Source organism: Protopterus annectens, chromosome 9.part0 (genome assembly GCF_019279795.1).
Source record: "Protopterus annectens isolate FY-2018-M chromosome 9.part0, PAN1.0, whole genome shotgun sequence".
NCBI lineage: Eukaryota > Metazoa > Chordata > Ceratodontiformes > Protopteridae > Protopterus > Protopterus annectens.
In genome coordinates, this window is record NC_056743.1 from 83,655,261 (window position 1) to 83,673,886 (window position 18,626).

General features: G+C 39.7%; 1 protein-coding gene across 5 annotated transcripts in view; it reads right to left on the reverse strand.

The window, feature by feature from the left end:
* The window catches only part of ANO1 (anoctamin 1), a 1,045,885-nt gene that overhangs the window by 455,320 nt on the left and 571,939 nt on the right, over positions 1–18,626 (reverse strand). For all 5 annotated transcript variants that reach the window (XM_044082585.1, XM_044082589.1, XM_044082584.1 and 2 more), the window contains one exon: positions 12,289–12,340. In XM_044082585.1, coding sequence (XP_043938520.1) covers positions 12,289–12,340 — 52 coding nt within the window. The remainder of the gene's footprint in view (positions 1–12,288; positions 12,341–18,626) is intronic.

Here is an 18,626-nt window from a genome sequence, read left to right on the forward strand (position 1 = left end):
TACTCAAATGGAGCAGAAAGGCAGAAAAAGTCAAAGTGAGGCATGACAATAAGAAAAAATATGTTCTGTATAACTTTAAACAAGAAATGCAGTAACTTGAGTTTGGTAAAGACTGTGAAAACTGGGGTGCACAATTTCATATGATGGTGATACAATTCAAATACTATTGCAAAAAAAATCATTCAACTTTCTGCAGCAAGTCTGAAAAATTCTAAAAAAAAATACATGCACTCTTCTAGGAGTGTAACAGTTGCAACATGACTTGTAGTGAATAAATCCAGTAGGTAGTACTGGTGGGTAGGAAAATACATTAAACTTTCCCCCAGTGATATATGGTTTGCATTTATTTCATCAAAAGCTATTTTTGGTTGAATAGGAAAAAAATCAGATGATCACACCTCCCATTTTTTTGTTGTTTATTTTATTTGCTAGGCTGCACTACAGTAGAGATTCCTCAGTGTAGTACAAGCTTGAAGTTGGTCTGTGTGGTGTGTGTGTGTGTGTGTGTGTGTGTGTGTGTGTGTGTGTGTGTGTGTGTGTGTGTATATATATATATATATATATATATATATATATATATATATATATATTTATATTTATATTTATATTTATTTAGAAGATGGTGTTGGGGTGCAGCAAAAAACACGTTCCCTTACAAAAAACATGTTTAATTAGCTTTTGCAAGTTTGTTGATGAATTGGCAATTGAGTACTGGAGCTTAATTACTTGAGGCTCAATATTTTTTTCAGTGTAGAAGCCTGCATATGGGTGTACTGAATATCAATGAAACACTCAAATATTGACGTTCACAAAGTCAACAAGAAAACACTGCCTTTGGAAAAGTCGACATCCTACTATGTATGTTATTATGTATGCAAAATGTTTTTACAGGGGGAAAGCAGTCCCTGTACCTAAAAAGAAATGTTTTTTGCAGGGGGCAAGCAGTCCTCTGTACCTATAAAAAAGAAAAAAAAAACTGCTAACTATGTATACTAACTCTGAGATCAAACAGTGCTGGGGAAAGGGCATATTTCCTTACACGAGAATTGTGCATTCCCGCACATCTGTCGACCATCTGTGTAGTCAACTACATTTTGTTTAATAAACAGATACCAAACTAAGGGGGATTTGATAATAATCAGTTTGGTTCCCCTTTATAATCTCGAAATACTGAAATCTCGAATTTCAGTATCTTGAAACTATAAAGGCGAACGACTCACAATCCCGAAACCCAAAAGTTTGAAATACACAATCACATACATACACCATACACCACACAACACACACAGCAGTCTACCCACACCACACAAACTATACAATTCTACACTGAATGTAAGCAGGAGGCAAGCACCCCTGCACCCGCACCCCCTAGTTATATATCCCACCTTTGAGATCGCCCAAATAGAAAAAAAAAAACCTCACACCCAAACATTTTACAGTCCTTCACACACGCACATCACACATACACTCACACTCGTACTTCACTGCTCTACCCTAACCCACACATACAAAAAGTTAAAAGCAGCATCTGTTTTTTTTTTTTTTTTTTTTTTTGCACACTAGTAAAATAAATGTGAAACTGTAACTTGCTGGCAGTCAAATATCAAAGAGAAACAATAATCTGCATGCTGTAAAGTCATATACAACTTTGCTCTCTCATCATAAGTAAAATGCAGTTTTTAAATGAATCCTTCATAGCACATAGCAATTCTATTTCTGTACAAGAGTTTTTATTTTTATAAATTGATTATTTTCTAGTTAAATGCTCACAAAGTTTCATCACACATGAAAATAGCTACGGTGCAAATACCACATACTTGTGTACATCACAGACTTTAAAAGGGCACACAGCAGCTTGCCACTCAAAACAGTGGTTTCATCTCAAATGACTGGACAGTGAAATGTCTTGTAACCACTACAATTCATTACAAAGATGTGATTTTTAAATATAGAGTTTGTTTTCACATTTTTGCACATATCTAGTGTTTACTATCTCCTAATGAGGAGTCTTTAGCTGTTCTAGACCTCACCCTGAAATACGTTCAACATTGGCTTCTCTAGGAGTATTTTCACTTAGTGTAAGTAAAAAAGTAAACCTCTCATCTACAGTAAACAAACAAACTCCTAAAAATAAAATGTGCAAAATGTATCACTGCTCCAGGCACTCAAAGGGTGTAGGCCTTCTTTGCGTTTACCTGATGGGAACATATAGCTGACCTTGCAGACTATATAAACATTTTACTGGTAAATTCCCAGAATCACCAATATCATCCATGATCTCTATGTCCTGTGACAGCAGCAACTGACTTTCATTCTTCTCACTGCTTACAACCCAGGTGGATTTTGAGCCTCATCTCAGGAATTCGTAAAACAGAACTATGTGCCAAACACCATCACCATTATTTTGCCTGTGTTCCTTCTGTGAACTACCAAAATGGTTCGGAAGTGCTACATCCTCTTGTGGTTGAACTTAGTCTGAGAAAGTTTTATAGGTCATACAGAAGTGACAGTTTTTCAATTGTCACCACTTTTTAGGAATGTTTTACTCAAGTCCTCCCGACTTCTGTTCCCATGCTGTCATCAGAGAGGTGCAGCATATAGTACTTCTGCCTTGATGAAAATGACTGCTTTTACATGCATAAATGGTTAAAGACATGTCTTAAAAATATGTGGAAACCAATATAAAACATTTTATTCTTGAAATAAGAAATAATTTATATTGAATTAGCAAGCATCCATTTAAGAAGATGAAGTGATATAGCCACCCACATTCTGGAGTACTAAGATATTAAGAATAAGTTCATAACTGCTAAAGTACAGTATGCACTTTTGAAATATCTGGGAACTGACTATTTACAAAAATAACATAAAAATAAGTTTATTAGTGTTTATGAAGCAGTGGGGCAGCCACGGTGGTGCAGTGGTTAATGTTGCCACCTCACAGCAAGAGGTTCTCTGGTTCGATTCTCGACTGGGGTGCTTTCTGTGCAGAGTCTGCATGTCCTCCCTGTGGTTGCGTGGGTTTCCTCCAGTTTCCTCCCACATCCCAAAGACATGCTGTAGGTGGATTGGACATTCCAAATTGGCCCTAGGTGTGAGTGTGTGTGTGTGTGTCTTCTGTGGAAGGTTGGGTGCCAGGCTGGAACCTCGGCACCGTAAAACTCCACTGCCAATCATGAGCGAACAGGTGATCCGCTGTGGCGACCCCCAACTGGGAAAAAGCCAAAAGAAGAAGGTGTTCATGAAGCAGTGATTTCCTGTTTCTCTTATTTAAACAAATCATATTGACCTTTAATTAATTTCATACCATTTTGAATTCATTGCATACCATTCTGAATTCATTTCATACCATTCTGAATCAGTGTGTTGTTCTTGCAGGTATATGAATGAACACAAAACTGAGGACACTGAAGGGATCTGTCAGTTTTTATGACAATGACTACACATATCTTCACTATATTGTTTCTTTTCCCTCTCTCGTTAAGCAATTCTTTACCTACAAGAAGAATCCCAACCCAACAATGCTACAAGAAGGCTAATGCTTCTACAAGTATTTCTTGAGCTATTACAGTACCAAAACCTATGCAGTCTTAGAAATTACATTCATTGTATAATCATATGTCGGTGGAAAGCAAAGTCAGAGCCTTAGAAATCTCACCATCAGAGATTCCCATAAGGAACGCTACTGAAGCAGCAATAGTTCTGGTACAATGACATCAGACCTGTCCAAAAAATGTTTAATTATCAATTACATGAAAGTCAATTAGCTATGGCTTTCTTAGAGACTGTTGTTCCAAAACTACTCTGAGCAAGAAGAATTTTGTTCAGACTTCTTGGAAATCTTGATCCTGAAAATGTAATCTCATATCTGTCTACCAGAATTTATTCTACCTGAATTCTGGGCGTGTAGATAACAGAAGGTCAGATTACTCATTTGATTAAGATAATAGCTGGTGTAATCTTATAGAAAGTGACACATTTTATTTAAGGAACACTGTATACAGCTCAAAAGCCTTTTATTCAAGAAGCATTCCGGGTGAAGTGAAAGCCATCAGCATAGCTATAGTCGGTCTTAAATACTTTAAAGGGATGAATAAACTGGTTCTAATGGAAGTTAAGCAAGTGCATCACAATATACATCAGATGTAAATGGTTAAATGTTTACCTGCATTTGCAGTACTTTGTTTATAATCTTAAACCCTTCCTTGTGTTTGGGAAAATTCTCAATTCTCCCTATATGCTTTAAATGAAGGCATGGGGTGAACGGCAATGCGTCAGAGGGGCTGGGAATCACTGCATCACCTCTTTGAGCATTTCTGCATGACAAATGTGACTAGTGGATTACACGGAACAGAGATGCAGGTTATCTAAATATTCTTGCAGTTATTTATTTGTAAACAAGCGATTTGATAAGTTTTTGTATAGATGCAATAGAAATGAGATTCTTACACTGATGTAAAATATGTAAATTTTATTCAGATGTGGATGGTACAGATGAATAGGAAAACTGGTCCTATAAATACATATAGGTACCTGGTAAAATGAAACAGGAAATAGGTGGAGATGAATGGCAGCACCTCAAAATAACATGTGTGAGGACAATAGAACAGATATGCGAGTCAGCGGGCATGGAAATAAGGTAAATAAGGAAAGGTGGGGGTGAAATGCAGAAGTCCAGGAAGTCATCAAAAGAAAGGAGGAGTGCAAGAAAAAGTGGCTAAGACGTTATACTGGTTGGCTAACAAAAAGGCTAAGGCAGCATTTTCAATAGCAAAGAGCAAGACATTAGAGGCACTCTACCATCTTCTGGAAAGTGACTCAGAGGATGGCACAAAAAAACACTAGCAGGTTGCAAGACAGACAGAAGGATATAGAAGATAGTTATCAGACACCCTGCATACAGGATGCCAGCAACAACATGCTGACCAGTCCACAGGACATCAAAGGCAAATGGAAGGAGTACTGCCCCAGACACAACCTGTGATGTAAAAAGAAGAGCAACCCATCATAAATAAGAACAGCACTAAGGAAAGTGAAGTCAGGGAAAGAAGCAGGCTCAGATGAGGTCACAGCAGATACAATAAAGATGTTAGGTGAGTTAGTCAAGATATAGCTCCTGAGGGTACTCATAGCAGTACGGCTAGAAAGGTGTATCCTAGATTACTTGAGAATGAGCATTCTTGTACAAAATTGCACAAGATCAAATGAGAAATTCACAAGCGTGGGCAGTATTAAGGTATCAAACTCCTGCCGCTCTGCATAAAAGTTCTGGAGAGGGTGATTAAGAAATGAATGCAGCACAACCGACCAGATGTTTACAGTGAGACAGATGATTGCGAAGTAGCTAGAGATGAGAGTTCAACTGGGCATTGCTAACTTGGAGAGACTATATGACAAGGTCCTAAGAAAGCTGATTTGGACAGTCTTACAGTGGTTTAAAGTTGGTAGAATTAGTGTAAGCTACAGTGCAAGGGGTCAATGACACAAGTAGGAACAGTGTTTGGACTCACACAGGGGTTCCCAGTGGGACTGGGTGAGCATCAGGGTTCAGCACTGAGTCCACTGCTATTCATACTGGTGATGGACTATATTAACAAGAGGGTCAGAGTGAACAGACCAACAAATTTGCTCTATGCAGATGTGGCATTACTTGCAGACTCTGAGCAAGAAAATCAGCAAAGAATAGGGGAATGGAATGCAAAACTGAAAGCACATGGGACAAATCTGAGTACAGATAAGAGAGTTGTAATAGCAGCAAGATGAGTAAATCAGAAGCAGTTGAAAACTGAGATAGAAGGGAAAATAATGTAATAGGTTAACAGATTCAAGTATCTGAGAGACTGGGAGTGGTGGTTGAGGAGAAGAATGAATGAGGAGGTTAAAGCCAGAATGACTGGGCTGTAGCAAACTGGCATAGAGTGCCAGGAGCAGTCTGTGTGATGCAAGTATGTCAGAGAAGCTGAAAAGAAAGATATACCACCGTGATGTGCCAGTACTGAAAGTTAGAGAAACATAGGCAGTGAAGGCAGGATGCTAGAGGTGAGGGAGATGAAGTACCTGAAATGGGTGGTAGGATGCACATTGTCAGATAGATGGCATCACAGCAGAATGCAAGAAGCTCCAGTTGCAGAAAAGGTCAAAGAGAACAGATTAGGGTGGTTTGGGGACATGTGCAGGGAAGCATAAGACAATTTGGTGAAAAAGAATTGGTACAGATAGAAAGAAGGCAAGAGAAAATAAGGGCAACCAGTGAAGAGATGGATAAATTGTGTGAGAGAAGATCTATGACAGTCATGCTTATATGACAGTCAAGCATGACTGTCAAAGAAAGTAGGAGAACAGCATTGAATCAACATAAATGGCAGTAGTTGATGTGACACCCTGATCCCATGTAAAAAATTGGAAAAAGAGAGGTGTAATGATGATGATGATGATAACATAGTAAATTGGTATGAGATTATTAGCTTAGGGATGACCTTTGAGAGATAGAAATATAAATTGAATTACTGCAATCAAATATTATGAGAGAGGTTAGGGATGTGCTAAATGTTCAGGAGACCCAACAAAAATGTATTACTGAGAATTCAAGGAAAAATAAAAGACATAATTGAGATGATGAGAGTTATAACACAGGGATGACAATAAAATTGAAAGTCCTCATTAGACCAGGAATTTTTATTTTTATTTATTTATTTATTTTATTTTTTATTTTACATTTGTTGACCGGGCTAGTCTAGCTGGATATATTTCCATTTTCAGTAGAGGCCCGGGGAGAAAAGCTCCAAACATTAATAGTTAGATAATTACTTAAAATACAGCAAACAAGGATGGTACACATAGTTGAAACATCGTAAATGAAAGTAGTTCAAATAAGTATAAAAAAATCAGTAATAATAATAAAAAAGGGATCAAAAAAGATATTTACACTAGTATAGAAATCATTAAGAATGGTGAGATGAATTTGATTACACAATAAAAGTGACATAGCGTTATTATATACTAGGTTGTACTAACAATAAGCAGGATGGAATCTACCAAATTGTTTCATTGTGGTCTGCAGTTCAGTTCTTCATCACAGAAATTAAAGAAATATGTGTGAAAAATTGGTAGGGTGTAGAAGTAACTTTAGTAGAGGGAAGGTTAGTTAGGTTTACAACATGGACATAACCAGTGAGTTTTAAAGTATGTTTTTAGTCTTTGTTTAAAGAGAGGCAGAGAAGAAAGTGTTAGTTCATTTGGAAGGAGGTTCCAGTCTTTTCCCACTGTGTTAGAAAACAGGGAATCTCCAGCCAAGTTATTAGTTTTGGTTATACTAGCTAGAAGTTTGTTAGAGGAGCGCAGTGAGTTTAGGTTTTTATAAGGGATTATGAGATTGGATAGTATAGGAGTGCTATTAGGTTGATAAAATATCTTGTGGGTCATGGTTAGTTGGGAGATTTTCAGAAGGTTTTGAAGTTCAAGCCAGCCCAGCTGCTTTAGATTTAGACAGTGGTGAGTACGAAAGGGGTTACCAGTGGCAAATCTGGCGATGCTGTTATAGGCATGCTGTAGTTTGACAAGGTTATTCTTTTTGAGGTTGGTGTATATGGGAGAGGCATAAAGAAGAGTAGAAATTAAATGGGAATGAGCAATTTTGGTTTTAGCTGTTGGAGTTAAGAAAGTTTTGATTCGATATAAGGAGCCAATTTTTCTGTTGACATTTTTAATGGTGTTATTTATGTGACTATCAAATGTAAGGTTGTTATCAATAGTAATTCCTAACAGTTTAGTTGTAGAGTCAGGGTGTATGATTGTGCTATTATTGGAAATGACAGAGAAATCAATTGGGTAGACTTATTAGAGGGTGTAAAGAGAAGGAGCTTGTTTTTTTTGCATTAAGGAGGAGACAACGTTTTGTGAACCATGTTTCTACTGTGTTAAATACATTCTGAGTCAGGGAATGTAGTGCAGATGGTGAGGTTGCTGAGCAAATTAATGTTGAATCATCTGCATATTGAATGCAGGTGCCCTGTGGGATTGCTACATGCAGGTCGTTAATAAAAAGAGAAAAAAGAAGTGGGCCTAGAATGGAGCCCTGAGGGACTCCCAGTGTAACAGGTAGAAGGGATGATATATTATTTGCCCAGAGAACTGCTTGTTGTCTATTGGTTGGGTAGGACCTGAACCATTTAATAGCTAAAGAGTCAAGAGAGAAGGATTCAAGAATGTTGATCAGAAGTGCATGGTTAACCATGTCGAAAGCTTTGGAGAGGTCAATAAAGAGTGCAGATGAGAGGTTGTTGTTATTACGATTTCTATTTATAACATCTGTAAAGGATAACAGAGCGGTTGTGGTACTATTAGATGGCCTAAAACCATGTTGACATTTAGCTATTATGTTATTTTGTGTTAAATGGTTTAAAAGTTGATGATGAATGCATTTTTCCATGATTTTTGCTAAGGGTGATGAATGCTATTGGTCAATAGTTTGAGTAGTCATTTGAGTTGCTGCCTTTGTGAAGGGGAATGATATGGGAGATTTTCCAGATGTTTGGAATGTAACCTTCCTTAATGGTTCTGTTTATGAGGATGGATATAGGATAGGAAATTACTTTGGCTGCTTTTTGGAGGTATTCAGAAGGTAACTGGTCAGCAGAAGGGGTACAAGGCCTAAGTTTTTGGATGAGTTTGTAGATGAAAGTGGTAGATATTGGTTGAATAGAGAATACTGGTAGATTACTGGGTATGGAATTGGCAAGGTTTAAGCTGTCTGGAGTAAGTTGGCTATCTAGTGTTTGTATGGTTTCTGTAAAGAAGGAGTTGAAGGCATTGGCTGTTTGGTGGGGGGTGTTAGGGTCTGCCTGAAGCGGGATAGGTGTATGGGAGTGCCCTGGGGAAAGGAGTTTATATACACTAGACCAAAACTTTTGGGGGTTATTTTGGTGATTTTGCTGTATTTTACAATAGTAGTTCTTTTTGTCTGTGAGTATTGCCTTTTTGTAGTATTTCTCAGTTGCTTAAAAAGTTGTTGATCAGAAATATTTTTGTTAGCTCTCCACTTTGCCCAGATTTTATTTCTAAGTAAGATCTTTTGTTTGGTTTCATTAGTAAGCCAGGGGGCTGGTTTGGCTTTCATTCTAATGGTCCTTTTGGGTGCATGCCTGTCAAGGATAGATAGGAAATTGGAGTTTCTATAGTCAACAGCTTCTTGAAGTGGTAGAGTTTTTAGAGGGTTCCAGTTACATGCACTTAGTTCATTTTGGAATAATGTTGGGTTGAAGTGTTTATTGGTACATATGTTTCTATAGATGGGGGGATTAGAGATATCATTTTTATGCCTAAGGATATAGGTTAAAGTATGATCGCTAACATCATCGGGTAGAGTTCCTGTGTTGTAAGTTTGTTTTTGTCTATTTATAAGAATCCAGTCTAGGATGCTCTCTTTTTTATTTGGTTTGTTGATTCTGTTAGAGGTTATGATAGTTTGACTGAATCCATGAAGGTTGATATGGGAGGAGGGATTATCAGCTTTGACAGTTTTCCAATCAGTATTAAAATCACCAAGTATAATAGTTTCTTGGGGGTATGTAGAGGACACCCAGCTTAGGATGTTTTCTATGGTGCTAATATTATTACCAGGTGGAAGGTAGATGCAGATAATATATAAAGATTTGTTATGGTTTATTTGAAATTTAGTGACAAGTACTTCAGCTTTACTATCTTGTGGTGGGTCAAATGGTAAGGTGGAGATTTGAAGTCCCTCTTTGAATAAGACTGCAACTCCACCACCCTTACTTTTTATACGGTCTAGTCTTAGTATATTGTATCCTTGGGGAATGATTTCATTGTCTCTGGTCTTTGGCTTTAACCATGTTTCTGTTAGACAAGAGGATGTCAAAGCTATGGGTATCTAGAAGGGCGTGAAGTTGGGTTACTTTGTTATTAACACTTCGGATATTTAGATGTCCTATTAGCAAAGAGTTGGGGAGTATGGGCTGGGTTATCAAGGTAGGTGGATTAGTAGGGCCAGGGTTGGGGTGTATGTCACCATCTTTTAAGGTAGGCTTACAAAGTCTTGATGTTGGGTTATTAATAATGATTGTTAGATATTTCACTCTTGTTATAGTAGCTGTTTGGTATTTAATGTGGGAGAGTCTATTGTATTTAGGTAGTAGGTAGCTGGAAGTTGAGGTAATGTTAAGTTTACTTTTAGGGATTTATTTATTTATTTATTTATTACCACACCCAGGTCAAGAATGCTGGTCAATTTGTCACTTTCTTTGATGCCTAGGCTTTTTCTGTGGGTAGCTTTGTTTTTCTTGTTTAGAAAAAAAGGGCTAGGACACACTGTGATAGTTCCTGTTGTATCTTGGTGTAGAGGGAAGGTGGAATTCTTTAAATGGCCTAATACATCTTCCTTGTGGTGCAGTCTGTTGAAAGCGTTTTCTGCTGGGGGCCCTAAGAAGTATATCTTAAGTGGGGCATCTAGGAGCTTTGCTTTGACATGGTCTGACATCCTCATCACGGACCCCATGGCAGCCGCCCTGCATAATGCATCCAGTGAATTATAGCTATATTTATATGAATGTCTGGACATTTGGGGAATGTACTGCACAATTCTTGGATGCTCTTCTGTTGACTCTTGTCTTGCATCTCATCTGCCTTAGCTTTGACTCAAGATATTTGAGAATATGGAACTGTCAGTGCTGAGCTCTTATGGCCAGAGTGGCTTAGGTGTATGTCTTTATGCCAAATTGTAAAGAAAGTGGGGGTGTAGCACCCAATAAAGAATGAATGCATGTCTATGGTAGAGTTACAAAAGTATAGGGTCGATGCGGTCAGAGTACGACATGAATGAGACTGATAGTGTCTCTATAAACTTGCTGATTCTTCGATTACCAACTGCCTTTGTACATCCACCTAACTGTGTCTAGGAATGCCTTAGATTTTCTCTTTCCCCCATTCATGTAAACGTTTCATCTGGGGAGGGAAGAATATCCCTTCCCAGCATGAAGAACTTTTTATGCTCCAAAAACACTGCAAGGTTCTAAGGTTATAGACTCTTCGGACAGACGACTTAAAAATCTTTGCAGTGTCGGCAGGAAGTAATTGAGAGCTCTTTGTGTGTGCAGAAAAGGTGTTATAAGTGGTAATTTTTATGGGAATTTGTTTTCTGCAGGTGATGTTATTGGTGCCTTTTTTTAATCTCATGAACATCATGTGCCACTGAAAAAAATCCCTAAAAGTCAGTCACTTGCAAGTAGCAATGCAAATGTCACACAATATAATAATCAAATAGAAAAAGCCTAAACCAGGGTGCTTATCACTTAGTAATGGAGCCAGGAGAGAAATAACATATTACTGCAAATAAGCAACCATATATTTTTGATGATAAAACAAACAAAATAAAGCTAACTACTGCACAGGCAGTTTTTCCTTTCAAAAATCAAGTAGCCTAGTAACAGTGTGAGGTGGAAAGCAGAGCTGCATGGGGATAGCCACCTCCTGTTAAAGTCATTATAGAAAGGCTTATATCAGCATCAGTGTGTGACTATTTCTCTTACATGAGGAATTCTGCTTTGGCTGGTATCCTTATGATGAACATCTTTAGTTGCCATTCAGCGAGGAATCGCACTACAGTACTTGTAACATGCCTAAACAAATTATTAAATATTCAGCACCTTTTAAACCTTACAGAATGAAACAGAAGTTTTAACGAGTTATGCAGTTGATCAGAATATTAAAGAACCCGTCCCAAATTTCCCAGTGCAGCAAGGCAATGTCCAGTTAAATGACTTGCTCAAGGTAAACGTGGAAAGATTCAGACCCTGGACCATTGTTACAGGAGCCTGCTCATTAAGAGGTTAGAGCTTTAGCTCCTCTGACAGACTTTTTTCACACATTTACAAGTTCTCATATTTCACTGTCATACTCAGAATGTGGCAGTCAAAAAATAAGGATTTCAAAACTTTTTAACACTTTCAGAATAAGACGTAAAATTCAGAATGGTACTATTTTTGCCTGTTTAATTATACATAGTATGCCCAGAGATATCAACAAAACATCTACACAATCTAAGCTCATAAACTGTGCATGTTTTAAAATGTCAGACATTGTCATTGTACATGTCAATCTTGTGTATTTTCTAATGAATCCAATACTTGTATCTTACATGTATAAATGTAATGTATAGTCCATGTCTATTGGAGCTTTTCTCCCCGGGCCTCTGCTGAAAATGGACTTGCATCCAGTTGCACTAGGCCGGTCAACAAATGTAAAATAAATAAAAATAAAGTAAGGATGTCTTACCCATGCTATATTTGGCTTTGGTACATTTGGTTCGTTTCAAGATTTCAAAGACCTAGTAAAAAAAATGTGACTTTAGTAACATTAATCTTATTTTAGGCTGTTCAACATATAAAATAACTAAAGATAAATCTAAACTAACTCAGCAAACATGAAAACTATTATTAATAATACCAAAATCACCACAGTAATACTGGCCTGATTTCACTAAAATACAGAAATTACCCCCATACGTCTCAACCTCTTAGAGAAAGAAATCTAGACATGGCCATACATAAAAGTGGGTCAAAAGCCCCAAAACAGGGACTTTTTTAAAATATTGCTCTTCCAAACTTAGAAAGTTAATAGAATAACAGGTTTTGCATCAGCATGAATTTTCTGAAGGGTATGAAGTGTGAGGTTCAAATGTCTGTCATTATTTTCTAACTTTAATCTTCAATGATTTGCCACTAATTTGCCAGAAAACAAGAATTTTATGAAACATGCTCAAAAAATATGAAGAAAAATCTGGACCTATACAGTTGAGAGGTATGCATGCCCTCTATCTGTGACCTGGACTCGGTTAGAAGTCCATGAATTGAAGGGCCGGGGTGGATGGGGGCAGCAGCTTTCATCTTGGTCCTGTCTTTCATAGGTAGGAAAAAGACAATTTCTAGGGTGCGGATGTTCATCGTGTTTCACTGTTGCAGTCATTACACTTGGGTTATCCTGCTAGCAGGCTACCCTCAGTGGGCCTGAATTCCAAACTCCTGGTCTGGCATCGGTTGCTGTCGCCTCTTCCCTGACGTCAGTGCACCAGGGGTATATAAGATGCAGCTGACACCATTTTCTTAAGTCTTTCTTGCCGCACAGTGCCCGAAGCAAAAGCAGTTCACAAGTGCCGGCCGGCCGACTCCTGAGATTTTTGAAATTGAATTTCAGAACCGAAGTCTTCAATAAAGCTAAGTACCCCACTGGGGAAACTTTTTCTTGCTCCAGATCGATGTCAGTAAAAGTTAACAATTGTATTTCTTGTGGGAAGCAAATACCTCATAAGGATTTTCACTCTTACTGTATTCCTTGCCGAGGCCCTGACCACGACGTTGCTAGTTGTCAGTTTTGTGCTAGATTCAACCAACGCACTATTAAGCGTCGGTTTGATTTTGCTCTACATTACTTTGGCCGAAGGTTTAATTACATAATGCCATCAGAACAACCGACGACCGGAATTCATAAAAAATGCAAAGACAAAGAAAAGGACAGGCATCCGAGGTCCAAAACCGACGACGAAGCCGCTTCTAGGCCAGTCACCGCTTCTCAGTGAGGTGCTTTTGCAGCCCCTGACACCCGCTACCTCAGAGCCACAAGCCGCCTCCAACTCCCACGTGGAGATAACTAGGCCTCTGGAATCTCAAGGTATTGGGCATACGGAAACTATTCCCTCAGATGGGTCCTGAGCTGCTGAGCAGGCATTGGCTTCTGAGGGTGTTTTCAGACCTACACAGCTTACTATCAAGTCCACTTCAGCAACCAAGGCAAAGTCAAAAACACCATTAAAGACAAAGAAACAAGTACAGTATTCTCCTGGGCAGTCATCCATGCCAAAGAAACATATGCTTAAAATGGTCGAAGACCTAATTACTTTGATCAGGGGTTCCCATCCCCCTCCTGATAAAAGGCCTAAGCAAGACACTGACTAGGACTCCTCTGACCAGGCTTCTATTTCATCTGATTCCTCTTCAGAACAGGGATATTCTCTTCCTCCCTATGAGGGCTCTGATGCTGTAGAATCTATCCCTTCAGCCTCTCCTCCTGATTACTCCTTTGGGGAAACCCTGCACACCATGAGGGAGCATTTCCATTGGGAGAGCCAGGATTATTCAGAATCCAAGAAAAGGCTCAGAGATTTCCTTTTACTTCCTCAGCACAGCCCCCTTGCTTACCCCCCCCCTGTACAAGATATTGTTGATGATGTTTTTTTCTGAATCCAATTTGTCTCCTGATTCTTTACCCCCTGCACCAGTCAAGCCAGATAGGTACTACAGGGTCCCGGACTCTCATAAATTTCTTTATAAAAACCCTGCTGCTGACCCAGAAACAATTTCTCAGGGTCCCAAAAGGGTCAAGGCTTCCACTGCAAAAAACCCTGTTCCCTCTGATAGGGATTTTAGGGCACTGGATAGATGGGGGAAAAAGTTTTAAACTTCTGCTACTTTAGCTCTAAGGGCTTTAAACTGCCAGTTTCACATGCTTAAATATCAACAATACCTAATGCCTTTGCTAAAACAGAAAATGCTGACAAGCTCAGAATGTCCTGACAATAAGGAAATGCAGGATTTATTGCATGCAGCTGAACAAGTGGGAAGGTATATTCTGCAGTGTGGTTTTGATTCATTAGAGGCTTCTTGCAGAGTCACAGTTACAGGCTCTGCCATTCAAAGGCATGCTTGGTTAAAAGAACAAAGTTTACCTGATCATGTTCAAGCAAAATTACTGGATGCTCCATTACAGCATGATACTTTGTTTGGTATTTAGGCAGAAGAGGTGTTAAAGAAAATGGAGGATAAAGCAAAATCAATGCAGACAGTAAAGGATTTCTTACAGGTTCAGCCGTCTAGATTTAGCAGGAACTGGCCTTCTAAAAATTGGTCCTTTCCAGTGTCAGACAGGCCACAAAGAGGCAGATACAGATGCCCAAGAAGCAGATCTCAGCCCCAAGGCTCATACAGACCTAAACAATGGGGTGCTTCAGCCCTCAAAGGTGGAGAGGACAAATCACAACCTTATAGGAAACAGTCCCAATGACTTCCCTCTATAAAAGCCAAGGACTTACCTTTTGACAGCACCCTTAGGGGGAAAACTAGCACTTTTCTCACAAAATTGGCACATGATCACCCAGGACAAATGGGTACTGAATATTGTTTCTCAGGGTTACAGGTTCCACTTTCACACCCTTCCAAGGTCAAAAGGTATGCCAGACCTGCCACAAAACCAATGGGCAGAGGCACAAAAACAAATTTCAGCTCTTATGGACATGAGAGTTATCCAAAAAGTACCACAGCAAGAACAGGGACAAGGATTTTACTCAAGACTTTTCTTCGTACCCAGAAAGGGCAAAGCCTGGAGACTAATACTGGACCTGTCAATTCTAAATACTTTCCTGGATGTTCCAAAATTCAAGAATGTTGACACTGCAGCAACTTCTACCCATGCTGGGCAAAAAGGCTCGGCTAGTTACTTTTGACCTCAAAGAGGCATACCTGCATGTCCCAATCAGACAATCTTGCAGAAGATACCTCAGATTCATAGCTGGCTCAATGCATTACCAATTCTCTGCACTGCCCTTTGGCTTATCTACTGTGCCCAGGGTCTTAACAAAATGCCTGGCACCAGTAATTGCATTTTGCAGACAAAAAGGAATTCAAATATATCCCTACTTGGACGACTGCCTTATTCAATCAGAGAGCAAGGACATTCTACTAAAACATTTGGCATTTGTAAAAGAATTACTAATTTGCCTAGGGTACACAGTAAATGAAAAGAAATCAAAACTAGTGCCCTCTCAAGAGATAATATTCCTGGGTGCAAGTTTAAATATAACTGCCCAGATGGCTTATCTCACGTCAGACAAGCAAAGGCAACTGACTCATTACTTTCAAATGATGGCAACAAAGACCCAGCTACCTGCAAGAAAAATTCTGCAGGCTTTGGGCTTCATGGCATCTTGCATCCTGCTAATTCCATATGCAAGGCTGCATATGAGGAAACTGCAATGGTACCTAAAAAGTGTTTGGACTCAACATTGCCACAGCCTGGAAACAATAATAACTCTTATCCCCTGCCTGCAACAAGAGTTTCGATAGTGGGCACTGGCCTGTCACCACAACAAGGGACAGCCTTTCACTTTACCCACAGCCAGGCAGACTCTAACAACAGATGCATCGGATTATGCCTGGGGGAGCACACATGGCAGGAAAATGTATTCAGGGCACATGGCCCATGAACCAAATGCATCTTCACATCAATCAAAAAGAGATGCTAGCTGCACAGAATGCCCTGACAGCCTTCAAGGATCTACTACATCCAGGACAACTATTACTAAAAACAGACAATACTACAGTTATGTGGTACATAAACAAGCAAGGGGGCACACATCCCTACCCCCTCTGCAGGCAAGCTATGAATTTGTGGAACACAGCACTGACCTATCAAGTACATCTGCAGGCACAATTCCTGCCAGGAAAGAAAAATACTGTGGCAGACGAACTAAGCAGAAACCTCATGGACCGTCACAAGTGGAAACTAAATCCACAGGTCGTCAGCATGATAACAAGAAAATGGGGATGCCCAGACATAGATCTCTTTGCCGCCCCTCACAACTACCAACTACAGTAATTCTGCACAAGGACATATCACTCACAAGCATGGAAAGTGGATGCTCTATCTTTCAGCTGGAAAACCCTAACAGTCTATGCCTTTCTACCACTGCCTCTCCTTCCCAAGGTGCTCCTAAAAGTCTGACAAGAGAAGCCAAAAATGATTTTGATTGCCCCAGACTGGCCACGCCAGCACTGGTATCCAATCCTAAAGAGCTTGTCTCAAGGCCCAGCCTGGACTTTACCTCTTCTGACTCAACAAAACAATCAGATCCTGCACAGCCAACTCAGAACCTTAAATCTGGCTGCATGGCGGATAATATAGCCACTCAGAACACACCTCTCTCTAAAGCTCTTATGGATGTCATTTTGGAAGCCAGGAGGCCGAGCACCAGGAAATCTTACGCAGAAAAATGGAAGAGATTCTGTGCTTGGAACCAGGCACAAGGACTTGAACAACTTGTTCCAAATATTCCTCAGATTTTACAATACCTAACTGTGATGCTGGACAAAGGCCTATCCTTCTCATCAATTAAGATCCATGCCTCTGCAATTTCAACTCATTACAATACGGAACCTCCTATTTTCTCTCATCCACTGCTAAGACAGTACCTCAGAGGGGCAAAAAACATAAGACCCCCAAGGAGAGCACTGATATCTACATGGGACCTAAACTATGTTTTAGAAAAACTCACACTACCTCCTTTTGAGCTAGCCAATACAGCTGACATAAAATTCTTATCATGGAAAACTGCTCTGCTCCTAGCAATAACTTCAGCAAGAAGAGTCTCAGAGTTATGGGCATTAATGGCAGTGGAACCTTTTATCATTTTTCATCTGGACAGGGTTTCTTTAAGGACAAACCCAACATTTATGCCAAAGGTAGTATCCAGTGTGGCTCTTAACCAAACCATTCATTTGCCAACATTTTATCCAAATCCCCAGAATAAAGGGGAGAGACTTCTGCACTCTTAGGACATACACAGGCAGCTATGCTCCTACTTGGACAAAACAAAAGCTTTCAGAAAAACTGAGCAACTGTTTGTGGCATATGCTGCAGGATCACAAGGAAAGGCTATCTCAAAGCAGACTATTTCAAAATGGATCGGACACTACATTCATTTCTGCTATGCACAGCATGGCAAGTCAGTGCCTAAGAATATTAGGCCACATTCTACCAGGGCAGCAGCCACTTCAGCAGCCTTTCTCAGAGGAGTACCAACCAAGGAAATTTTGGAGGCTGCAACTTGGAGCTCAGTGCACACTTTTACCAAGCAATACCACTTACATCTTTACTCTAAATCCAGAGCAGGCTTTGCCACTGCAGTTCTGCAGGACCTCATAGCCACTCCTAATCCTATTTAGACCCAGCCACCCTACCTCAGCTTTGGGATTCAACCCAAGTGTAATGACTGCAACAGTGAAACACGATGAACATAGTACAGGTTGTGTACCTACCATAAATGTAGATGTTCGAGTGTATTCACTGTTGCAGTCCAGGTTACCCTCCCTCCATCCCCCTTTCTTTGCTGGGACTTATCTATACTTCTCTATCCTATACAACCTATGTGGTGTATTTGCTTGTAGAGGAAGGTATTGATTTTATTTTACTGTATGTTTTTATAAGCAATATGTATTGCCTACCTTGTTGGGGGCACCTGACATCTGGGGCAAGAAAAACTGAAGAAAATGGCGTCGGCTGCATCTTATATACCCCTGGCGCAATGACGTCAGGAAAGAGGTGATGGCAACCGGCGCCGGACCAGGACTTTGGAATTCAGGCCAACTGAGGGTAGTCTGCCAGCAGGATAACCCAAGTGTAATGGCTGCAAAGTGAATACACTTGAACATCTATATTTATGGTAGGTACACAACTGTACTTTCCTCAGCACTGCCATAAGGTGAAGGACTAACCCTAACAGAAGGTAATGGTGCATGAGGGGAACTTATACATCCAGCAGAATTTGAATCACTACACAGCCATGA